Source organism: Thamnophis sirtalis, unplaced genomic scaffold, assembly GCF_051295495.1.
Source record: "Thamnophis sirtalis isolate CommonGarterSnake01/CBP01778 unplaced genomic scaffold, rThaSir2_p1.2 scaffold_4, whole genome shotgun sequence".
Taxonomy (NCBI): domain Eukaryota; kingdom Metazoa; phylum Chordata; class Lepidosauria; order Squamata; family Natricidae; genus Thamnophis; species Thamnophis sirtalis.
The window spans coordinates 324687-343944 of record NW_028261384.1 but is presented as its reverse complement, the minus strand read 5'-3'; the positions used below and the strand labels follow the sequence as shown (position 1 = coordinate 343944).

The 19258-nt window shown below is 57.3% G+C and overlaps 2 protein-coding genes across 5 annotated transcripts; both read left to right on the top strand.

Annotated features, from left to right (window-relative positions):
* The first annotated feature begins 706 nt into the window (after positions 1–706).
* LOC148045680 (uncharacterized) lies at positions 707–10023 on the top strand. Of its 2 annotated transcripts, none has more exons than XM_087712267.1 (16): positions 707–792; positions 1349–1455; positions 1555–1816; positions 1916–2056; positions 2252–2627; positions 2990–3079; positions 3676–3748; positions 3867–4060; positions 4144–4386; positions 4583–4681; positions 5366–5559; positions 5653–5827; positions 7022–7178; positions 7931–8084; positions 8504–8615; positions 9459–10023. In XM_087712267.1, the coding sequence occupies exons 2-16, from the start codon at positions 1382–1384 to the stop codon at positions 9626–9628; spliced, it is 2514 nt and encodes an 837-aa protein (XP_087568393.1). In that variant the 5' UTR covers positions 707–792; positions 1349–1381; the 3' UTR covers positions 9629–10023. The 2 variants fall into 2 exon arrangements, with proteins under 2 accessions (XP_087568393.1, XP_087568392.1); XM_087712266.1 differs by lacking the exon at positions 707–792 and adding an exon at positions 1218–1238.
* A 684-nt stretch (positions 10024–10707) lies between these two features.
* On the top strand, positions 10708–18848 carry LOC148045679 (GTPase IMAP family member 2-like). 3 transcript variants are annotated; one of them, XM_087712281.1, is made up of 5 exons: positions 10708–10721; positions 11395–11478; positions 12392–12487; positions 12933–12960; positions 14046–18848. In XM_087712281.1, exons 3-5 carry the CDS (start codon positions 12428–12430, stop codon positions 14834–14836), a joined length of 879 nt encoding a protein of 292 aa, XP_087568407.1. In that variant the 5' UTR covers positions 10708–10721; positions 11395–11478; positions 12392–12427; the 3' UTR covers positions 14837–18848. The 3 variants fall into 3 exon arrangements, with proteins under 3 accessions (XP_087568407.1, XP_087568405.1, XP_087568406.1); XM_087712279.1 differs by lacking the exon at positions 10708–10721 and having other exon boundaries at positions 11330–11478; XM_087712280.1 differs by lacking the exon at positions 10708–10721 and having other exon boundaries at positions 11331–11478; positions 12392–12466.
* Positions 18849–19258: the final 410 nt, after the last annotated feature.

The window sequence follows — 19258 nt, the reverse complement described above, 5'->3', positions numbered from 1 at the left end:
TCCCTGCCAATGGGGATCTCCGATGGAGGGACCCCCTCCTCTCGGGTGGGGTAAATCACCCCTTCTTTAGCCGAGATAATCTCCGGGATCGGGCGCAGCTCCTGCCTCGTCCACGTTGCGCGCCCGGAAAAGTTTGCGCGATCGTCCCATCAGGGAAAAAAACCCGAGAGGGCGGCTGCTTTGCCCCACGGATGCGTCTGGGTCGCTCGGGGAGGGGAGGGCAAGGGATGGGTCCTTCCCCCCTCCCTCCCCCTCCTGCGGGCGGAGGAGGCGAGCTCTGCGCGCTATCCGGACACTCACCTGCGCCGCGCTCGCCGTCGATCCCCAGCTCCCCCTGCAGGAGGGCGGCCAGGGCCAAGGAGAAGCCCACCCCCCACATTTCTCCAGCCGAGGAGCTGCGCTGAAGGGGGAGGGGGATTTGGAGGAGGGGCGCGGGGAGGGATTCCTGGACTGCCCATCCCCTCCTACCCGGGTACTCATTAACCCATCCGCCACCATCCTTGCCAGCTGCCAGGGCAAAGGGCAGGGAACACCGGCGTTGCCCACCTCTCTCAGGATCCGCCCCCCCCCGGGGGGGGGCAGGAACTGCTAAAACAGGCGCATGGCCATATCTGTTTCCCTTACAGAGTCACAGTGGGAAGGGACCTTGGAGGTCATCTAGTCCAGCCCTCTGCTCAAGCAGGAGAGCCTTACAGAACCACAGAGTTGGGAGGCACCTCAGAGGTCATCTAGTCTAACCCTGCTCGAGCAGGAGAGCCTTACGGAATCACAGAGTGGGAAGGGACCTTGGAGGTCATCTAGTCCAGCCCTCTGCTCAAGCAGGAGAGCCTTACAGAACCACAGAGTTGGGAGGCACCTCAGAGGTCATCTAGTCTAACCCTGCTCAAGCATGAGAGTTTACAGAATCACAGAGTGGGAAGGGACCTTGGAGGTAATGTAGTCCAACCCCTGCTCAGTGCATATGTGTGCGCGCACACACAGACACACCCACCCAGGAATTGGAGGGAGGGCCGGGCGCCCAGCGACTCCCCTCCGATCTCTCCCCCACCGCTCCCGGACCCTTCCGCTACTCCGAGCGGCTGCGAAGGAGCCCCGGAAAGCTGTCGGGACGCATTTCTGCCTGTTCTTGGGGGCGGGGGCAGGCGGGGAGGGGGCGTGGGGGGGCGGGCCGCGTCCCGGCCCAATGGGAGGAGGCGAGGCTTCCTCTTCCGCCTGACTTCCCTAGCATGGAGCCCGCGGTGGGTGGCTGGGCGCTGGTGGGGAAAGGGGGTTGGGTGAGTGAGTGGGTGGTGGGGCGGGCTGGGCAGCCGTTCAACCGGTCGAGCCTTAGCCGCCTCTCGCCTTGCAGACGGTCGCGGGGCTGCAGCGGGCCCTGCGGGAGATGGGCTTCGGCGAGGGGCAGGTGGGGGCCGCCCTGCGCGCAGGCTGCCTGAGCGTCCCGGAGGCGGCAGACTGGTGAGTGGGGGGCTTTGAATGGGGGGCTTTGGGGGAGGGGCGCGGGGTCTTCTTAAGCCCCCCCCCCCCTCTGGTCGTCTTTCCTTCCCCGGGATTCAGGCTGCTGCGCGATCGCCCGGACGGGGGTCCCCAGGCGCCTCCTCCCCATCTCCGGCTCTTCCCGGGGGTCTCGGAGCCCCGCGCCACGGACGCCTTCCAAGCCTCCCGGGCGCCCCTCCTAGTGGACGGGATGGGGGCAGCTGAGATCCTCGGCGGGGTCCCGGCTACGCCGGCGTGGGACGATGAGGCGCAAGCCCGGGATTTGGCGGATCGCTCGCAGCTGGTCCAGCAGCTGAAAGCCGAGAAGAGGACGAAGCAGCGGGTGAGCTCCGCTTGGAGGGTGGGGGTGGGGGTAGAATTTGCGAGCGATCCAAAGGCCGGACCCGCGCGGCAACTTTCTCCCTGGCTCTGCCTTCCCCAGGAGCGCGAGTTGGCCTTGCAGAGGATCGCGGACGACCGACGACAGCACCGAGCCGGGGCGACAGCAACCACCCGGCGGGTCCCGGGATGCGCGCAGGCAGAGGCGATCCAGCCGCCCGGCAGTGCGCAGTGCCTGCTGGTGGTGAGGAGACGCGAGGAATCCCTCACCCCAAATGAGGCGGAAAGGGTAGCGGGTCAGCGCCGAAGGCGAACCGGGGGCAACCAAGCTCCGGACAATGACCCCTCTCTCTTTCTCTCTTCCCTGTTTCTTTCTCTCTTTCTCTTTTTCTCTCTTTCTTTCTCTTTTTCTCGTTCTCCCCCCCTCCCCCGCCCCCAGATCCGCCTGCCCAGCGGGGACTCTCTCCGCCGGACCTTCCCGGCCGAGGCCTCCCTGCAGAGCGTCCAGCGGTTCCTCCGGTCGCAACACCCGGAGCTCCCGCCCGCCGCCTCCTTCCTGCAGGCCGCCCCCAAACGGCGCTTCGGACCTGCCGACCTGCCGCTGTCGCTGCTGTCGCTGGGCCTGGTCCCCGGGGCCACCCTCTGCGTCGTCGACCCGGCGTCCGGGGGCGCCTCGCCCCCCCTCGCCCCTCCGGAGCCCCTCCCAACAGAGGGGAGCCCCTGCCTGCAGTGGGCGGAAGACCCCCCTGGCACCGCGCAGGAGGGTCTCTCGAGCCGAGGGGGGGAGGTTTCCTCCCGGGACCCCCATCGGTGGGGTGAGCGAACTGGCGGCTTGGGTGGGTGGGCTGCGGGCTTGAGCCTCGTTCATGCGGCTGATCAATTATTCCTCCCTCCATGGGGAGGGGGCTTTGCCCGTCGCCTGAGCAAGGGAGGGTCCGTCCTGCTATAGGGGAGCTGCAGGTGGTGGTGTGGGGTGTCTTTGGCCTGGGGCAGGAAGGATTGGGTTGGGGGCTGCAGGGTTTTCCCCAGGCTGGCCTTGCAGAAGAGCTGGGTGAGGGTCTCTGCCTTCCCCTGCCCCTCCCCCTGTCCTGGTAGGGTGGGACACACCCAGCTTCAGGGAGGGAGGGGGCTGGTTCCTCCCTCCCCTAACCTTCTCCACTCTGGGGGTCTCCGACAGGCAGGGGGCAGAAGCTGGACTCTGCGGAGCCCATGGAGCAGGACCCGCCGGCAGCCAGCAGGGGGCAGCAGGCGCTGGGGGAAGAGCCAGGTGAGTGTGGAGGGAGGGGGCGGGGCTGGTTGGCCCGGAGCTTCCTGTGCTGAGTCAACCATCCAGATGAGGGGGCAGCAACCGGTGGCTCTTGGGCTGCATGTGGCTCTCTCGTCCCTCTGCTGGGGCTCCCTGTCACTCAAAACAGGCGTCACAACCGCCAATGTGCGACACCCGCCAGCATTTGATTTCCTGAGCTTTTGCCCCCCCCCCCCGCCCCCACTGGTAGGCCAACCCTGGATAAGAAGGGCCAGAAAAGTTCCAGAAGAAAAGAACTTTTAATTCAACTACATACGCTGGTTTTGTGGCCACTCGGGAAATAGTCCGGCACCAGAAGGGTTTCGTGCTTTGTCCTCCCTGGGTTTCCTTTCCTTTGGGTGCTGCCAACTCCTGATCCAGAGTGAGAGAGAGAAAGCCGTGGAGGTCATCTAGTCTGACCCCCTCCTCAAGCAGGAGATCTCTGCAGAATTTCGGAATGGGAAGGCACTCAGAGGTCATCTAGCCCAGCCCTCTGCTTGAGCAGGAGACCCTCAGAGAATCCTAGAATGACAGCACTGAGAGGGTCTCTTACCCACTCCTCTCCTTCCTGTTCACAGGCGTCTTGCCTGCTGCCCGCGACGACCCTGCGGAGTCTAGCCATTGGTGGCCGCAGGAGGGCCACCGGCTGCGGTAGGGCATTTCCAGCCGGGGGGGGGTATGTGCCAGCTCTTACCATGGCACAGAAGAAGCCTGGGGTGGGGGTGGGGAGTTGAGCAGGGGCCCGTTTGAAGGATCTCTTTGCCCCCAGGAGGGAAGCCGAGGGGAGCAGCCCGGCACCCCTGCCCCTCGCCGTAGCCCAGGCGGCCGAGCAGCGCCAACGCCGAATGCCCGTCCAGGGGGAGAACGGCCAGGTTGGATCAGGGTCCCCTGCAGCCTCAGTTTCCCTTCCTGTGCCTTCGCTGTTCAGGCTGTGTCTTCAGGGGACGGCCAGCCTCATCTCAGGTAGAAGCCCCCCCCCTTCTCTCTCTCTAACCCCCCTCTCCCCAAGGGCTCCGAGTTGCCCACTGGCCTCTCTGCCCCTCCAGCCCCCAGCAAGCAGTACCGCGGCAGCCTGGCCTCGCTGCCTCCCGGTCTGGCCCAGGTGTTGCTGGAGCACCTGGTGGGAGAGGCTCGCCTGCACCCTGGCAGCCTGCGGCTCTTCTCCGGCTGCCCCCTGCGGACCCTCCGCCTGGACTGCTACCCCTACGCCACCAACCGGCTGCTCGGGGAGCTGCCAGCGTTTCCCGGCTTGCAGCGGCTGAGCCTCTTCGGCTGCTCACTTATCACAGGTGAGAGGGGAACCTCTTGGCAACTGACCGGGACGTGGCCTGCGCGGGCTGTGTCTCCGGCCTGCCCTGGGAGGAAAATTGAGGGAGGGTGGAAGGGGTGGCTGGGTTGACCCGGGCCCTCGTTCCCCCCACCCAAGAAGCAGAAGTTGGGATGGGGGGGCTGAGCTGAGCAGCCCCCCCTCTTATCTCCCCCCAGACCAAGGTCTGTCCGCAGTGCAGCGTCTTTTGCACCTGCAGCAGCTAAACCTCTCGGCCTGCGTGAAGCTGAGTGACAGCTGCCTGCCGTTCCTGAAAGGTTTGTCTGGAGGGAGGGAGGGAGAGGGAGGGGAGGGAGGGAGGGGAGAGAGAGGGAGGGGAGAGAGACTGAGTTGATCAATTGGAATAGAGTTGGAAGAGACTTTGGAGGTCAGCAGGAGACCCAGAGAAGCCCAGGAGGACAAAGGTAGGAAGGGATCTTAGAGGGAAAGAAGAGAAGGAAGTAAAAAAGAAGGAAGAAGAAAAGAAAGAGAGAAAAAGAAAGAGAGAAAGAAAGAAAATAAGAAAGTGAGAATGAAAGAAAGAGGGAAGAAAGAAAAGAAAGAAGGAAGGAAGGAAAGAAAGAAAGAAAAGAAAATAAGAATGTAAGAAAGAAAAAGAGAATGAAAGAAAGAGGGAAGAAAGAAAAGGAGGGAAGGAAAGAAAAACAAATAAGAAAGGGAAAGAAAGAAGGAGGGGGAAAAAGAAAATAAGAAAGAAAGAGAAAGAAAGAAAGAGGGGAAAAAGAAAGAGAAAGAAAGGGAAAGAAAGAAAGGGAAGTAGGGAAAGAAGAGGAAGAGCCAAAAGAAAGAAGAGGAAGGACGTCCTTAGCCCTGAATGCCCCCATTGCCCCCCATCCAATGGGTCTAAGCCCTGACCTGGCAAGTGGGGGGGGGGAAAGTGGCTGGTGAAGGAGGAGGGGGGTTCACCTCCCACCCTCCTCTCCCCCCTCCCTCTCCCGAAGGGCTGCCAGAGTTGTCCCACCTGGCGCTGGACCAGACGGGCGTGACGGATGCCGGCCTGAGAGGGCTCCTCCTGGGGCCTCCCTCCGCCCTCTCCCACCTGAGCCTCAACCGGACGGGGGTGACCGAGCGCACCCTCTGCCTCCTGCCCCACTGCGCCCCCAAACTGTGTGAACTCGGCCTCAAGCAGACCGGCGTAAGTGGGGGGAGCCCGGAGGGAGGGGGGGATTCGGGAGGGTCAGAATGGGGAGAGGCATTTCTTATAGCGTCGGGCGGTGTCTGTCCTCAGATCAGCGACGTGTCTGCCCTGCGTCACTCGGAGGCCCTGCGGAGGCTGTTCCTGGATGACACCCCCGTGAGTGAGGCCTCCCTCGGGACCCTCGCCTCCCACCCGGCCCTCGGCTGCCTGACCCTCTCTGGCGTCCAGTCGGTCGCTGGGGATCGGGCTCTGGAGCTGGTCTCAGGTACGGGCCGGATGGGGCCTCCCTGTCCTGGGCTGGCAGGGCCCCTGCAGCCTCTCTCCAGGCAGCTGTTGGAGGGGGACAGGTGGGGGGAGGGGAGCCTGGCTAGGGGGGAGGGCAGGAGGAATCACAAAAGCCCCTCCTGGGTCCCTTCAACGGGGAGATGCGGGAAAGGAGGGGAAGGAGGAAGAAGGAAAAGGAGGAGGGAGGGAAGAAAAACAGATGGAGGAATAAAGGAACAAGTCTTCAAGAATTGAGGGAGGAAGAAGGGGAGGGAGGCAAAGAAAGAAGGAAGGAAGACAGGAGGAAGGAAGTAGATTGGAGGAAGGGGGAAGGAGGAGGGGAGGAAGAAGGGAAGGAGGGAGGAAGGTTGAGGAAGGAGAGAAGAATGGAGAGGGAAGAAAGGAAGGAGAGTCAGGGGGAGAGGAAGGAGATAGATTGGAGGAGGGGAGGGAGGGAGGGAGGGAAGAAACAAAGGAGAGAGGGAGGAATAAAGGAAGGAGCTTGGAAGAAGGGAGGGAAAGAAAGAAGGAAGGAAGACAGGAGGAAGGAAGTAGATTGGAGGAAGGGGAAGGAGGAGGGGAGGAAGAAGGGAAGGAGGGAGGAAGGTTGAGGAAGGAGAGAAGAATGGAAAGGGAAGAAAGGAAGGAGAGTCAGGGGGAGGAAGGAGATAGATTGGAGGAGGGGAGGGAGGGAGGGAGGGAAGAAACAAAGGAGAGAGGGAGGAATAAAGGAAGGAGCTTGGAAGAAGGGAGGGAAAGAAAGAAGGAAGGAAGACAGGAGGAAGGAAGTAGATTGGAAGAAGGGGAAGGAGGAGGGGAGGAAGAAGGGAAGGAGGGAGGAAGGTTGAGGAAGGAGAGAAGAATGGAAAGGGAAGAAAGGAAGGAGAGTCAGGGGGAGGAAGGAGATAGATTGGAGGAGGGGAGGGAGGGAAGGAGGGAGGGAAGAAACAAAGAGAGGGAGGAATAAAGGAAGGAGCTTGGAAGAAGGGAGGAAGGACGGAGGGGGAAGGAAAGGAAGAAGGGAGGAAGGAAGTAGATTGGAGGAAGGAGGGAGGGCAGGGTCAGCCCATGCCGGCCAAAGGGCAAAGGAAACAGTGGGGGGGGGCTGCAGGTTTTGTTTGGAGGGGGCTGGGGGGGGCTACCGCTGGCAGCTGCTGGGGCCTCCCTCTGAGGCCTCCGGTGCCCCCTTTCCCAGCTCTGCCCCTGAGCCGTCTGGGGCTGCCGAGCCGCCACACAGTGACCGACGTTGGCCTGGCTGCCGTCTGCCGACTGTCCGGCCTCCTGGAGCTGGACCTGACGGACTACATCCACATCACGGACGAGGGGCTGCGGGCGTTGCCTGGGCTGGGGAGGTGAGCTCCCCCCCCCCACCCTCCCCCTCTTACCTGCCCCAGCTTCACCCCCAGCCCCTCCCCCCACAGGAGCTCCTTAAAGACCCCCCCGGGGGGGAGGTCTCTGCCCCCCCAAATCGGAACATAGAGGGCCAGAAAGGCAGCCTTTGCCTTACCTGAGCAGAAGGGAGGGGGGAAGGGAGGAGAGAGAGGGAAGGGGAGAGGAGAAGGAAGCAAGGGAAGGGGGAGAAAGGAAAGGGAGGGGGGAGGAAGAAGAAGAAAAATGAAAGAGATAGAAAGAGAAAGAGAAAGAAAGAAAAAAGGAAAGAAAGAAAGGGAGGGAGGAATAAAGGAAAAGAAAGAGAAGAGGGAGAAAGAAAAGGGGGAGGAAAGAAAGGAAAAAAGAAAGGAAAGAAAGGGTGAGAGGAAGAAAGGAAAAAAAATAGACACAAAAAAGAAAAGGAAAAGAGGAAGGAAGGAAAAAGAAAGAGAGAAAGGGACAAAAGAGAGAGAGAAAGGAAGGAAGGAAGGCAGAAAAAAGAAGTGCGGAGGATGGGAAGAAAAAAGGAAAGAAAGGAGGGAGGGTGGGAGAAGGGAAGGAAAAAAGAATGAAAGACAAAAAGAAAAGAAAGGGAGGGAGGAAAAGAGAGAGAGGAAAGAAAGAGAGGAAGAAAGAACATGGCCCCCCTTCTATGAGACACCCCCACCCCGACCAGAGGATGCCCATCCCTGTCTGGACTCGCACTCAGGGCCCCGTCGTGGCTCTCTTGCAGGCTGCGGCGCCTGTCCCTGGCCAACACGCGGGTGACGGATGAGGGCCTGCCCCACGTCCGGCCCCTGCGGCTTCTGGAGGAGCTGCGCCTGGACCGCCTGCCCGTCTCCAGCGCTGGCATGGCCCACTGCCTCACGGGCCTCCCCCACCTGCAGGTATGGCTGCCAGGCAGTCCTCACCTGACGCCCGTTCCTCCAACGAGGGACCTCCGACCGTTCCCCCCACCCAAATTCCCACGCCTTCACCAGGGGCCCAAGCGTCCCGGGTGGGTGGGTGTGTCACGCAATGCCCCTCCCACGAGTCGATGGGGAAGCCCGATTTGCTTAACAACCGTGGGACAAAGAACGGCCGTGCCTCGCTTAAGAACTGCGGCGAGAAAAGTTGCAAAATGGGCCCAAACTCTCTTAACAAACGTCTCACGAGGACGAGAAATGTGGGGCTCCCTTGGCGTCGTAAGTCAAGGACTGCCTGTGGAATTTGGCTGGATCGTTGGTTTGGGGGCGTCGGGGGGGGGGCTTTTTGCCCCCCAGCAAAGGGGGATCCCCAGTGCTGCGATTGGACCCCCCTTTCCTAGGTGCTGAGTCTCGCTGGCACAGCCGTTGGAGACCCCGTAGCCAGGCTGGGCCTCGCGGAGTGCCGTCGGCTGCTCAAGCTCAACCTGAGTGATACCCGCCTGACCGACCAAGGTAGGGAATGTGTGGGACCCCCAGCCCCCCATATAAGGGGAACCCTCCCTCGAGCCAGCCCTCTTTCTTTCTTCCCTTTGTTTTTCCTTCCTTCTTTCTTTCCTTTCCTCCTTCCCTCTCTTCTTTCTCTGCTTCCTTCCTTCCTTTTCTTTCTTTCCTCTCTCCTTCCTTCCTTCCTCTTGTTCATTCCTTCATTTCCTTTTTCTTCCCTTTCTTCCTTTCCTCCCTCCTTTTATTGCTTCCTTCCTTTTCTTTCCTTCCTTTCCTCCCTCCCTCCTTTCTCTTTTTTTCTTTTTCTTTCCTTCCCTCCTTCTTTTCCTCCCTCCCTCTTCTCTTCCTTTTCTTTCTTTGTTCTCCTTCCTTCCTACCTCTTGTTCATTCCTTCATTTCTTTTTTCTTTCCTTCCCTACCTCCCTCCTTTTTCTGCTTCCTTCCTTTTCTTTCTTTCTTTTTCTTTCCTTCTTTTCCTACCTCCCTCTTCTTTTTTCCTTCCTTTCCTCCTTCTCCCTCCTTTCTCTGCTTCCTTCCTCCCTTTTATTTCTTTCCTTTCCTCCCTCCCTCATTCCTTCCTCTTTATTCCTTTATTTCCTTTTTCTTTCCCTTCCTTTCCTCCTTCCCCCCTTTCTCTCCTTCCTTCCTTTTATTTCTTTCCTTTCCTCCCTCCTTCCTTCCTCTTGTTCATTCCTTCATTTCCTTTTTCTTTCCTTCCTGCCTTTCTTCCTCCTTTCTCTTCTTTTTCTTTCTTCCTTTTTCCTTTCTTCCCTCCCTCCATTCTCTTCTTCCTCTCCCTCCTTCCTTCCTTCCTCCTGCCTCCCTCAACGTGCCCTCCCCAAATCTTTCCAGGGCTCCGCCTCCTGGCTCAGCTGCCCCTTGTCCAGCTCAACCTCGACGGCTCGGGGGTGACAGCTGCCGGTGTGGCCGAGCTTCTGGCCGCCTGCCCCACCCTCGCCCGTGTCCGCAGTGGCCGCCTGAGGGTCTTGTCTCCGACGGATGAGGAAGAGCCCGGCCACTAGGTGGCACATCTGTCCCCGCGATACCCGGGAGATGCCTCAGCTGGCTTGGAGATTTCGCCTCTCCGGAGATGGAGAAGTGCCAGGTGGAGACGTGGGGTCCATCCGGCTGTTCTTGTTTGGAAGGGACCTCGGAGGTCATGTAGTCCAGCCCTCTGCCTGAGCAGGCTTTCCTCCGGAGAAACTGCTGGAGAGCCCTGCCTTCCTGCAAACCTCCCCCCCCCCCTCGGCCTTTGAGGATGAGCTGAGGGGAGGGTTTGCAAGATGGTTCCTGGGGGGGATCGGAAGACGTAGAGCCCCCTCCCCAGTTCAGGGGCTGCTGCGTGTGTCCAGGAAGAACCCTGGGAAGCCACAATCTTTGTGCCTTAAACGTGTCCAATAAAACAGCTGATTGTTCTTACTCTTGATCTGGATGTGGCCTTTCTTTTCCCTGGTCTGTGTGTGTGTTGGGGGCTTTCTGAGGGGGGTGGGTGGCAAGGACAAGGCCCTCCCTCCTGTGCCCCCCTCCCCAGCACCACAATGGGCCGGGGGATAGGTGGAGGGAGGGGAGGGGGCCCCTGGGGAGTCATCCTGGGCAGTCCCCAAGACGGCCCCTCGGCCAGGCTGGCACTCTGAGATGCCGCTCGGCTCCTGCTTTAGGGACGGGCGCCTGGAGGGGCTCCTGGGAGGCCTTTCGTGACCCAACTTGGGAAGGTCATCAGAAGGGTGGAAGAGGGGGAGGGGGAGGGGAGGGAGGACTGGGGGGTTCTTGGTGCTCTCTGGGCTTTCAGGAGCCAACTAGGGAGGATCAGCTGGCTCAGGGGACACTTAGGACCCGTCCTTCTCTCTCAGCCCAGCCTACCTCACAGGGCTGTTGTGGGGAAAAGGGGAATGTCGGATAAATGGATGGAGAGAGAGAGAGAGAGAGAGAGAGAGAGAGAGAGAGAATAAATACAAAGACAGAGAGACGCGAGACACGAGTATCTCTTGGCCCGTTCAGCCAACGCGTGTTGGGATCCCGAGGGCTCCGCCGCCTCCTTCCTCGGCCTGCTGCCAAACGGCCAACGACCCGTGGTTGATTGCGTCCACTTTGCCAACTTTTCAACCGCTCCCAAAGGTGGATGTAGGCTCCCCCCAACCCTCCCCCCCGGCGCTTTGGGTGCCACCACTTCCTTATTTGGGGGGGGGCGCTTCCCAAATATGGAACGCGGGCGCCCATGGGGGTGGGAGAGATTGAGCAGGCGGTGGGAGCTGGCTGGGCGGTCGGCAGGAAATTAACTCGGTTTCTTCGGGGGGGTAGATTTTAAGGAGGGGGCGGTTGGCTACAAGGGGTCAGGAGCGTTTTCAAGAGTTGGGGTCTCTTCCGCTCCCCCTTTAGGCCTCACAGGTGCAAAGAAGACCCCCCCCAAGGGGAAGGTGGGTAGGACTGAGGACACTTTACAAGGGGCGGGGCGGATTGAAAGCCCCCTCCCCACTGCGAAGGGCTTGAGTGGTGGTCGAGAGAAAGAAACAGCCGAAGAGGAGGGGGTCTCGAAAGCGGTTTTGCCTTGGGAGGGGGCTTTGCCGGGTGTGTGGAGTGGGGAGGGGGCTCATCCGCCTCTGCTCGGCGGTGGCCAGACTTCCCACTCACCCACCGGGAGTCCAAAGGGGTTTGAGGAGCCTTGGGGAGAAGGGGAGGGGGACAAGCCCCTGCTGCCTCGCTCCAGCCCGCAAGGAGGCGAGGCGGAGAAAGAGGAGAGGAGGGGGCGATGCCGGGCGTTGCCCGTCTCCACTTTCGCTTTCGTTTTCAGGGACTTTCGCTGCAGAAGCCACGTAGCACCGCGGGGAAGGAAACCGAGGTCGCAGAGCGAGACGGAGGCCCCTCCACGACGAAGGCAAGAAGGGAGGAGGGTCTCACGGGGGTGAGGGTCCCGCAGGGAGAGACCCCTCCCCCTCCAGATCCGCGGAAAGCCCACCCACCCACCTAGCGCCCTCCGCCCGGGCTGAGCTCTCTGCTCCCCCCACCCCGATTGCTTTCCCGCCCCACCCCTACCCGGGCCGTGGGAAAGAAAGGCGCCCCCTCCCCCCAAAAGCGAAAGCGGGCAGGAGTTGCGCCACCCCCTCCCCCGCTTCCCTTCCTGCTCCAGGATCGTCCGGCGCCCCCGAGCAACTCTTTTGCCTTTGGTTGGGGCAGGGAAGAAGAGTGGGGCAGTGCCCCTCCCTTTGCGGGGACGCGGGGCTACGCACTGTCTTCGGGACCCTCGCTTAAAAACGTCGGGGGTCTCTTGAATGTGGTGGGAGGGGGGCGCGGCTTCTTCCTGCTCCCCATAGAAGACCCGCTGGGAGAGGCGTCACCGTCTGGGTCAGCCGTGGGGCGGCTCGTGACCTAAAGAGGAGGGGGGGCAGCGCTCCCCTTTCTCCCCCCCCAGGAGCCGCGCCCCCCAGCCCCTCCTTCCACTCAGAAAGGGGGGGGGAGATCTGCCCTCTTCAACCCGGAATGAAGGAGACGTTTTCTAAGACTCCGAACGTGGCTAATTAACCATCAGCAATTAAGCTTGCCAAAGGAAGTTGTGGGGATGCCCAACACTGGAGATTTTCAAGGAGAGGGTGGGCGGCCATTTGTCTGGAATGGTTGGGGGGGGGTCTCCTGCTCCAGGAGGGGCTTGAACTAGATGACCTCTGAGGCCCCTTCCGGCTCTGTGAGTGTGTCATTCTGCAAAGGTCTCCTGCTTGAACAGGGAGTTGGGCTAGATGACCTCCGAGGTCCCTTCCAGTACTCTTCTGATTAACTCTCATCCCCCCCCCCAGACTAAGGCACCCCCTGGAACCCCCCTGAAGCCAAGAATGACCTACCAGTCAACTTCGGAGACACCCTGGCTAGAAGTGAGAACATTTTCTGAAAGGGTTGGTGTGGGTGTTTGGGTGTGACTGTTTTGGGAAAGGGGACACTCGGAATTTGGGGGGGGGCGAATAGCCTCCAGGGCCAGTTTGGGACGGCCCCCCACCCTGCACCCAACCAGCCCTCTTCTTACAATAGGCAGCAAGAGAGGATCTGCTGCCAAATTATGCGGTGGCCCTGCCCCAAAGAATGGGGGTCCCCCAGCCCCACTTCCCCACTCCCCCTTTTCCACTTGGTGGCCCCCTCCTGCCTTCCCTCTTCCCCCTCCCTCCCTGCCCCTCCTTTGCTCCTTTCCTGGCTCCCTTCAGGGACTCCAGAGCAGCTTCGGGGCGGGGCCTTGAATGGGGTGGGGGACCAGGCTGCGGTTTCTGGGGAGGGGGCCGCTGACATGCCAAGCCCTCTGGGTGTCGAGAGCCACATCTGATCTGTGTTTCCTTTCCGCTCTTCCAGGAAGCCATGGATGAGGAGCCCACACTGGGTAAGTGAGGAGGCCATGCCTGGAATTTGAGTGGGGGTCTTTGGGGCGGGGGTCAACACACTTGGAAAGCCAGTGAATTCCGGTTCTGAAGCGCTGCACCGGATGGGTCTCTTCCCATAGTGGGCAGAGTTTTTGCTGGCAGACCCATTGAAGGGCTGCCTTGGGCCCTCTGTGGAGACCCCTCCCCACTCCTGAGTTACCGTCTCCCTTCCTCCCTGAGGATCTCCGCTGCCCACCAACAGTCCCCTCCGGCCTCCACCTAATCTGCTCATCTTTAGGGTCTTAGAGACTCCCCTTGGACTGTGTCTGTTTCGGGGGGGGGGGAATATGCAGGACAGCCACAGAAGGCAGCCATCTCATTGGTGGGCTGTGAGGATCAGGCAGGCAGGAAAAATTGGGGGGGGGGGTGTTGGGCCTTGGATGGACCCATTTCAGCAAACTCTCTGGATCGACCAGAAAGGATCCTTCACGATTTCCCTACTCTACACGGATTGTCCTCCTTTGATCTCACTCTGTCTGAAACAAACCAAGTTGGAAGACGGCTTGCAAACTTCCTGGGGGGAGACAGGGAGGGTCCAGCCTGGTTGGTCAAGCCTGTCTCTGTATCCTGCCCTCCCCCCCCCAGCCCAGTGAGTCAGAGATCCTCCCGCAACCCTTCGTCAGTGGGCTTGAGCCCATTCAGCTTACTTGGACCCAGCTTTGCTGGTGACGACTGGATGCAGTGACTGTGTTCGGACATATAGTAGTGGAGCGCTGAGGTGGGGCTCACCCTTGGGATCCCGGCTGCCCTCTGAAACCAGAGGGTAGTTTTGCAATTTTGGGCTTCGTCGTTTAATCCGCGGAGTTTTCCTAAAGTCGGGATTTCCGTGTTGTGAGAATCTGTGCGACTGAGCAGCGCAATTTAGCAATTCTGGGAGTGTCCCAAAAAACTATCATTAAATCACTTCAGGACAGGGGTGATTCTTTTGCAAAATCGTCACCCATTCCCAGCCTGCTCAATGATGCCCCATATTGGATTATGGTCCTCTTTTTCTTCCTGGACACGTGATAAATCTCTCCATTCCTTTTTGTAATGTCATCTTCAGAACACACAGGTGAAGACGGCGAACTCCGGCTGATCCTCGTCGGAAAGTCCGGAGGCGGGAAAAGCGCCACTGGGAACACCATCCTCGATCGGAAGGAGTTTGAGTCCGTCGTGGCGGCAAAGACCACCACCCTGCGTTGCAGAAAAGGGCAGGGGGATTGGCAGGGTAGGCCGATCTCCGTAGTCGACACGCCAGGCCTTTTTGATTCCGAAAACTATGATGAGATTGTACGACGGGAGATTGTGGCTTGCGTGGAGCTCTCCCGGCCTGGCCCCCATGCCCTGATTTTGGTGAGCCAGGTGGGACGCTTCACCACCGAAGACGCAACCGCTGCTAAGTGTGTCTGGGATATCTTTGGGGCCGAGTCCGCCAGGCACACACACGTCCTATTTACCTGCGTGGAGGATTTGGGCGGGACCCCCCTGCAGGAGTACATCCAAGAGTCCAACAACAGGAATCTGCAGGGAGTGATTCGGCAATGTGGGAACCGCTTCTGTGGGTTCAACAACAGGGCCGAGGGAGATGAGCGGAAGAGGCAGGTCTCGGTTCTGATGGAGATGGTGCAGACAACCGTTTCAGTGAATGGGGGAAGATACTACACCAACCGGCTGTACGAAATACCCAACGTTCGGGATGAGGATGTCAAAGTGTTCCTGGCCGAGAACAAAACGGGCAGAGAAAGGGTCTTCCAGAGATCCTGGGGCTCCATCAAAATTGTGAAAGTGGCTGCAGCGTGTTTCTTGTTCGTGGCCATTGTGATCGCCATTATTCTCATGGCCCTCTATCTGTGAAGGGGGCTCCTCCTTTCTACCTCTGTAACCGTCTGGTTCGGGCCCACAACTGAACAGGACGGCTACAGATGTCAACGGATAGTTAGGACTGCAGAAACAACTGTCCCACCCAGCCTACCGTCCATTGTAGATTCCATGGGTCAGGAGGAGGGCTGTGAAAATAGCTACAGACCCCTCCCATCCTGGACGGAATCTATTTTAATTTCTCCCCTCACGTTGATGACATAGGTCCGGGATGGCGAACCTAAGGCATGTGTGCCACAGGTGGCATATGGAGCCATTTCTGAGGGCACGTGAGCTGTTGCCCTGTCAGCTCCAGCGCACATGCGCATGCTGGCCAGCTAATTTCTCCCCTGATTTTCAGCCGTTTTCGCCCTCCGGAGGCTTCCCTGAAACCTCTAGAAAGAGAAAAATGGCCCAACACGCAAACTGGAAGTTGAGGAAGGAACTTCTGGTTTGCACATTGGGCTGATTTTCGCCCTCCTGAAGCCTCCGGAGGGACAAAAACGGCCCGCAAACCAGAAGTCCGAAAACAGCCCATTTCTGGCCTTCGGAGGGCCTCTGGAGGGGGTGGGGAAGGCCTTTTTCACCCTCTCCAGGCTCCTAGATAGGGTCTGAAGCCTAGGGAGGGCGAAAAATGGCTCCATTGCGTGCCAAAAGTAAGTCTTTCTCCTCTTTTCTACGAAGTGTCTGCTTATCTTCTTATGATTATATCTTTATAGCTTGTATTTTCCATTTATATTGCTTTATTTAGTATCCTATCAGGATTGCTGTCGATTGCTCGTTTAGTAGCTGAGTGTGATGAGTCTTATGATGGTTGTATTATATGATTATGGTGCTTTATCACTTACTGCTTGTATCTACTGAGAGCTTCTGCACCAGAGACAAATTCCTTGTGTCCGGTCCAATCACACTTGACCAATAAAGAGTCTTCTGTTCTCATATGAATTGAATAATTTAGAATATTTTGTTTTAAAATGAAGGATAAGGATAATAATAACCTGTGTCGCCAGCCTTCCACTCACCCCCGACTGGGCAAAGTCTCGCAACCAGGGCCGGCTGTCAGCGAACGGAGCACCCTCCCAAATCGTGAGTATGGGCTCGGGCTTCTCGAAGGCTCAGACTGCACACCTGCAGGAGCTTCGGGATATCCCCAAATTCTCCATTGCAATTTCTCAAGCGGCAGATCGCCTGCTTCCCCTTCCCCCGAAAAAACATTTCCTCTCTCTATTGGCTTACATCTAAGAATTGTCCCATTTACCCTGAGAAGGGCTCTCTTAAAGTCTCCTTATGGCTCCAACTGGGTATTTACTTCCATAAGGAACCTCGAGCCCCGCCAGAAGTTCTCACTACTTGGAGACTTCTTGTAAGATGCCTTCAAATTCATGAGGAAGATATGCAGGGGGCTGCTTTTAAGTCCTCGGAATCACCTCCCCCGCACTACGAGGAGATCGCCCCTCCTGCTGGCCAGGCGATGGCCTTCTCCGAGACCCCTCCAACTCCCCCGGCCCCTCCGGAAGAGAAGACGTCCCCTCTCCCTTCCGCCGCCATATCAATCTGACTCTAAATTGGCCCCATCGGAAAAAGCCACTGCTTTGATGACATTTTCATCCCTGAGCACCTGAATTCTTTTCACAGATGTTTCACAGAGCAATTGATTTATAGGATCCGAATTGGAATGGAGAAAAATGGTTTTGTGTGTGCATGAGTGTGTGTGTTTGAGTGAGCGAGGGATCCAGTAAGGGAACTGCGCCTATTTAGGAAAGTAGGTAAATTATGGGGACAGGTTGGGCAGTAGAGAGTAAAGAGAAAGTGATGAAAGAGTGGGAGAGAGGAAGAAAGAAAAAGAGTAAAAGAGACAGAAAGAGACAAAGAGGAGAGAGAGAAAGAGTGAGAGAAGGGAGAAGGAGAAAGTGACAGAAGAATGAAAAGAGGGAAAGAGAAAGTGACGAGAGGGAAAGAGAAAGTTAAAAGAGGGAAAGAGAATGTGAAGAGAGGGAAAGAGAAAGAAGAGAGGAAGAGGAAAGAGATATCCCACAGCCCTTATAACACCCCTGTGTTTTTTATAAAAAAGGAATCTGGTAAATGGCGTTTTTTGCATGATTTGCGGGCTGTTAATAAAATTCTCCAACCCGTGGGAGCGCTGCAGTGCGGCCTTCCCAATCCAAATTTGATTCCCCAAGAATGTGATCTCATGACGCTTGTCCACTATTTCTCAGAAACCCTCCCTTTTTGCAGCCCTAATTACAAAAGCCCTTCCGCTCCCGTGGAAGCCTCCTTCAACAGCTTTTTCCTATCAAAGACACTATAACTGTCTTTGCCGATGGGAGCAAACATCGGGGAGCATGTGCCTGGCAGGAGGATGGTACACGGCACACCCAGCTCACAGAGCCACAAAAATCTGCTCAAAGAGATGAATTGGCCGCTTCCATCTTGGCCTTTCAGTTATTTGACAAACAACCCTTTAACTTCATTCTTGATAGTCTTTATGTGACTCAGATTATAACCTCTTTGTATGAGTCTTATCTCTCTTCTTCTATTGATTCACAACTTTTGTCTCTGTTTCTCACTTTACAAGGTCTTGTCTCCTCTCGCTGTTATTTTTTCCATGTCTCCCATATCAGCCTTTCCCTGGGCCTCTCCAGGAGGGCAATGATGTTGCTGACGCTGCGGCATCAGCCCCCCTCACCCCATGTCAATGTTTGTTCTGCTATCACACCTTGGGATAGCCACTCTTACTTCCACCAGAATAAAAAAGCGCTCATAAAACAATTTGGTATTACTGCAAATGAGGCCTCTGCCGTTGTTCAGCAGTGCCCTACCTGTAGCCAGCAGGCAAACCCTCTCCCTATGTGGGTAAATCCCTGAGGGACAGAGTGTTGCCAAATTTGGCAAATGGATGTTACCCAATATCCTCCATTTGCCCCTTGGAAATATTTACATGTTTCCATTCAGGCTACATTATGGCATCCCCCCAAAGGGGGAAGCCACAAAACATGTTATCGACCATTGCATTCAAACCTTTGCATCGCTGGGACGCCCAAAAGAGATAAAAACAGACAATGGCCCCGCTTACACAGGTGCAGCCTTTGCTGCCTTTTGTAACCAATGGGGCATTGTGCATAAATTTGGCATTCCTTATAACAGCCAGGGTCAGGCGTTGGCTGAGCGCGCCAACCAGACATTAAAACATGCCCTGGACAGATATATTGGCAATAGGGGAAAAATGCCCCCTGGCCTCCCAGCAGTGCAACACACGCTTAAGTCTTGCCTTTATGCCCTGGATTTTTAAAACCTTACCGGCAGCCCACCATCCTCGGCAGCGACTCGTCATTTTGCAGCTCCACCTACTGCAGACACCTCCCGTCCACCTGTCTACTATCGCTGCTTGCCTGACTTGACGTGGCGAGGACCTGCTGACCTAATTACCTGGGGAAGGGGCTATGCTGCAATCCAACAAAAAGACAAAGTTCTTTGGATTCCAGGACGGCCCGTAAGACCATATTTGCTAAAACCACCTATACAACCACCTACACAAACAGCCTGACCATGACCAACCAGCAGGAACCACAGCTTGAGCCTGTCTCTGTCTCTGACCTGGAAAACAGAGCAGAGCACCCTCCACCCTACACTCCCTCGACCGGCTGCCCCGTCTTTCGCCGCAGATCCCCCTACTGTGTGTTTGGTTGAATGCTACCTGTTGTCATTATTTGAACCAGTCCGGACAAATTGAAACCAGTGTGGACAAATTACATGATACCGTTCAAGCGGTTGGACAAACACATAAGGCCTTGGACTCCTGGTGGGATTGGATGACCTCTTGGTTACCAAATTTTAGCTGGTTGGGAAATGTTTCCAAGACCGTTATAACCCCTGTTGCTTTGCTGATACTGTTGTGCGGCTGTATTCAATGTGCACCCTCTTTATTAACTATGTGTAAGAATATACTCTCTAGCTTGGCTCCATAGAAGAATATTCACATTGTCAACCACATGGAGTTACATGAACAGTCAACCCCTTCAAGGGGAAAGATCCCTTCCGCATGCCCGCATGCGATGAAGAAGGAGACGCTGCCTTTTAAAAACACAAAAACAGTGGAGATATTGGAATCCATTCTGTGTGTGCGTGTGTGCAGGGCAGTTTCTGCTGTCTGAAGCACACATACACAGGGATGCAAAAACATCGCACCAGAAACATCTTTCCGGCCTAAACGGCCAGGACTCACTATGCAGCCTCATGTAACATGAACTATGTGAGCCAGCTACTCCCACACATGCCCTTTCCCCTCCCAATGCCATGCAGCTTATAACTTTCTACTCCCCCTTTGCCCACCCTTTGCCATGATATGATTTTCTATTGGTTTATGTGTAGAATGCTGTGATTAGCCCTGTCAGATGAAGAGGGAAAGTCTTTTTGACAAAA

Coding starts and splice junctions, on each gene's coding strand:
- LOC148045680 (XM_087712266.1), top strand. Junction 2,628..2,989: donor CCGGGACCCCCATCGGTGGG/GTGAGCGAACTG, acceptor GGTCTCCGACAG/GCAGGGGGCAGAAGCTGGAC. Junction 4,061..4,143: donor GACGGCCAGCCTCATCTCAG/GTAGAAGCCCCC, acceptor CTGCCCCTCCAG/CCCCCAGCAAGCAGTACCGC.
- LOC148045679 (XM_087712279.1), top strand. CDS start 11,353: ATGCCGGGCGTTGCCCGTCTCCACTTTCGCTTTCGTTTTCAGGGACTT. Junction 11,479..12,391: donor GAGGCCCCTCCACGACGAAG/GCAAGAAGGGAG, acceptor CCCCCCCCCCAG/ACTAAGGCACCCCCTGGAAC. Junction 12,961..14,045: donor GGATGAGGAGCCCACACTGG/GTAAGTGAGGAG, acceptor TGTCATCTTCAG/AACACACAGGTGAAGACGGC.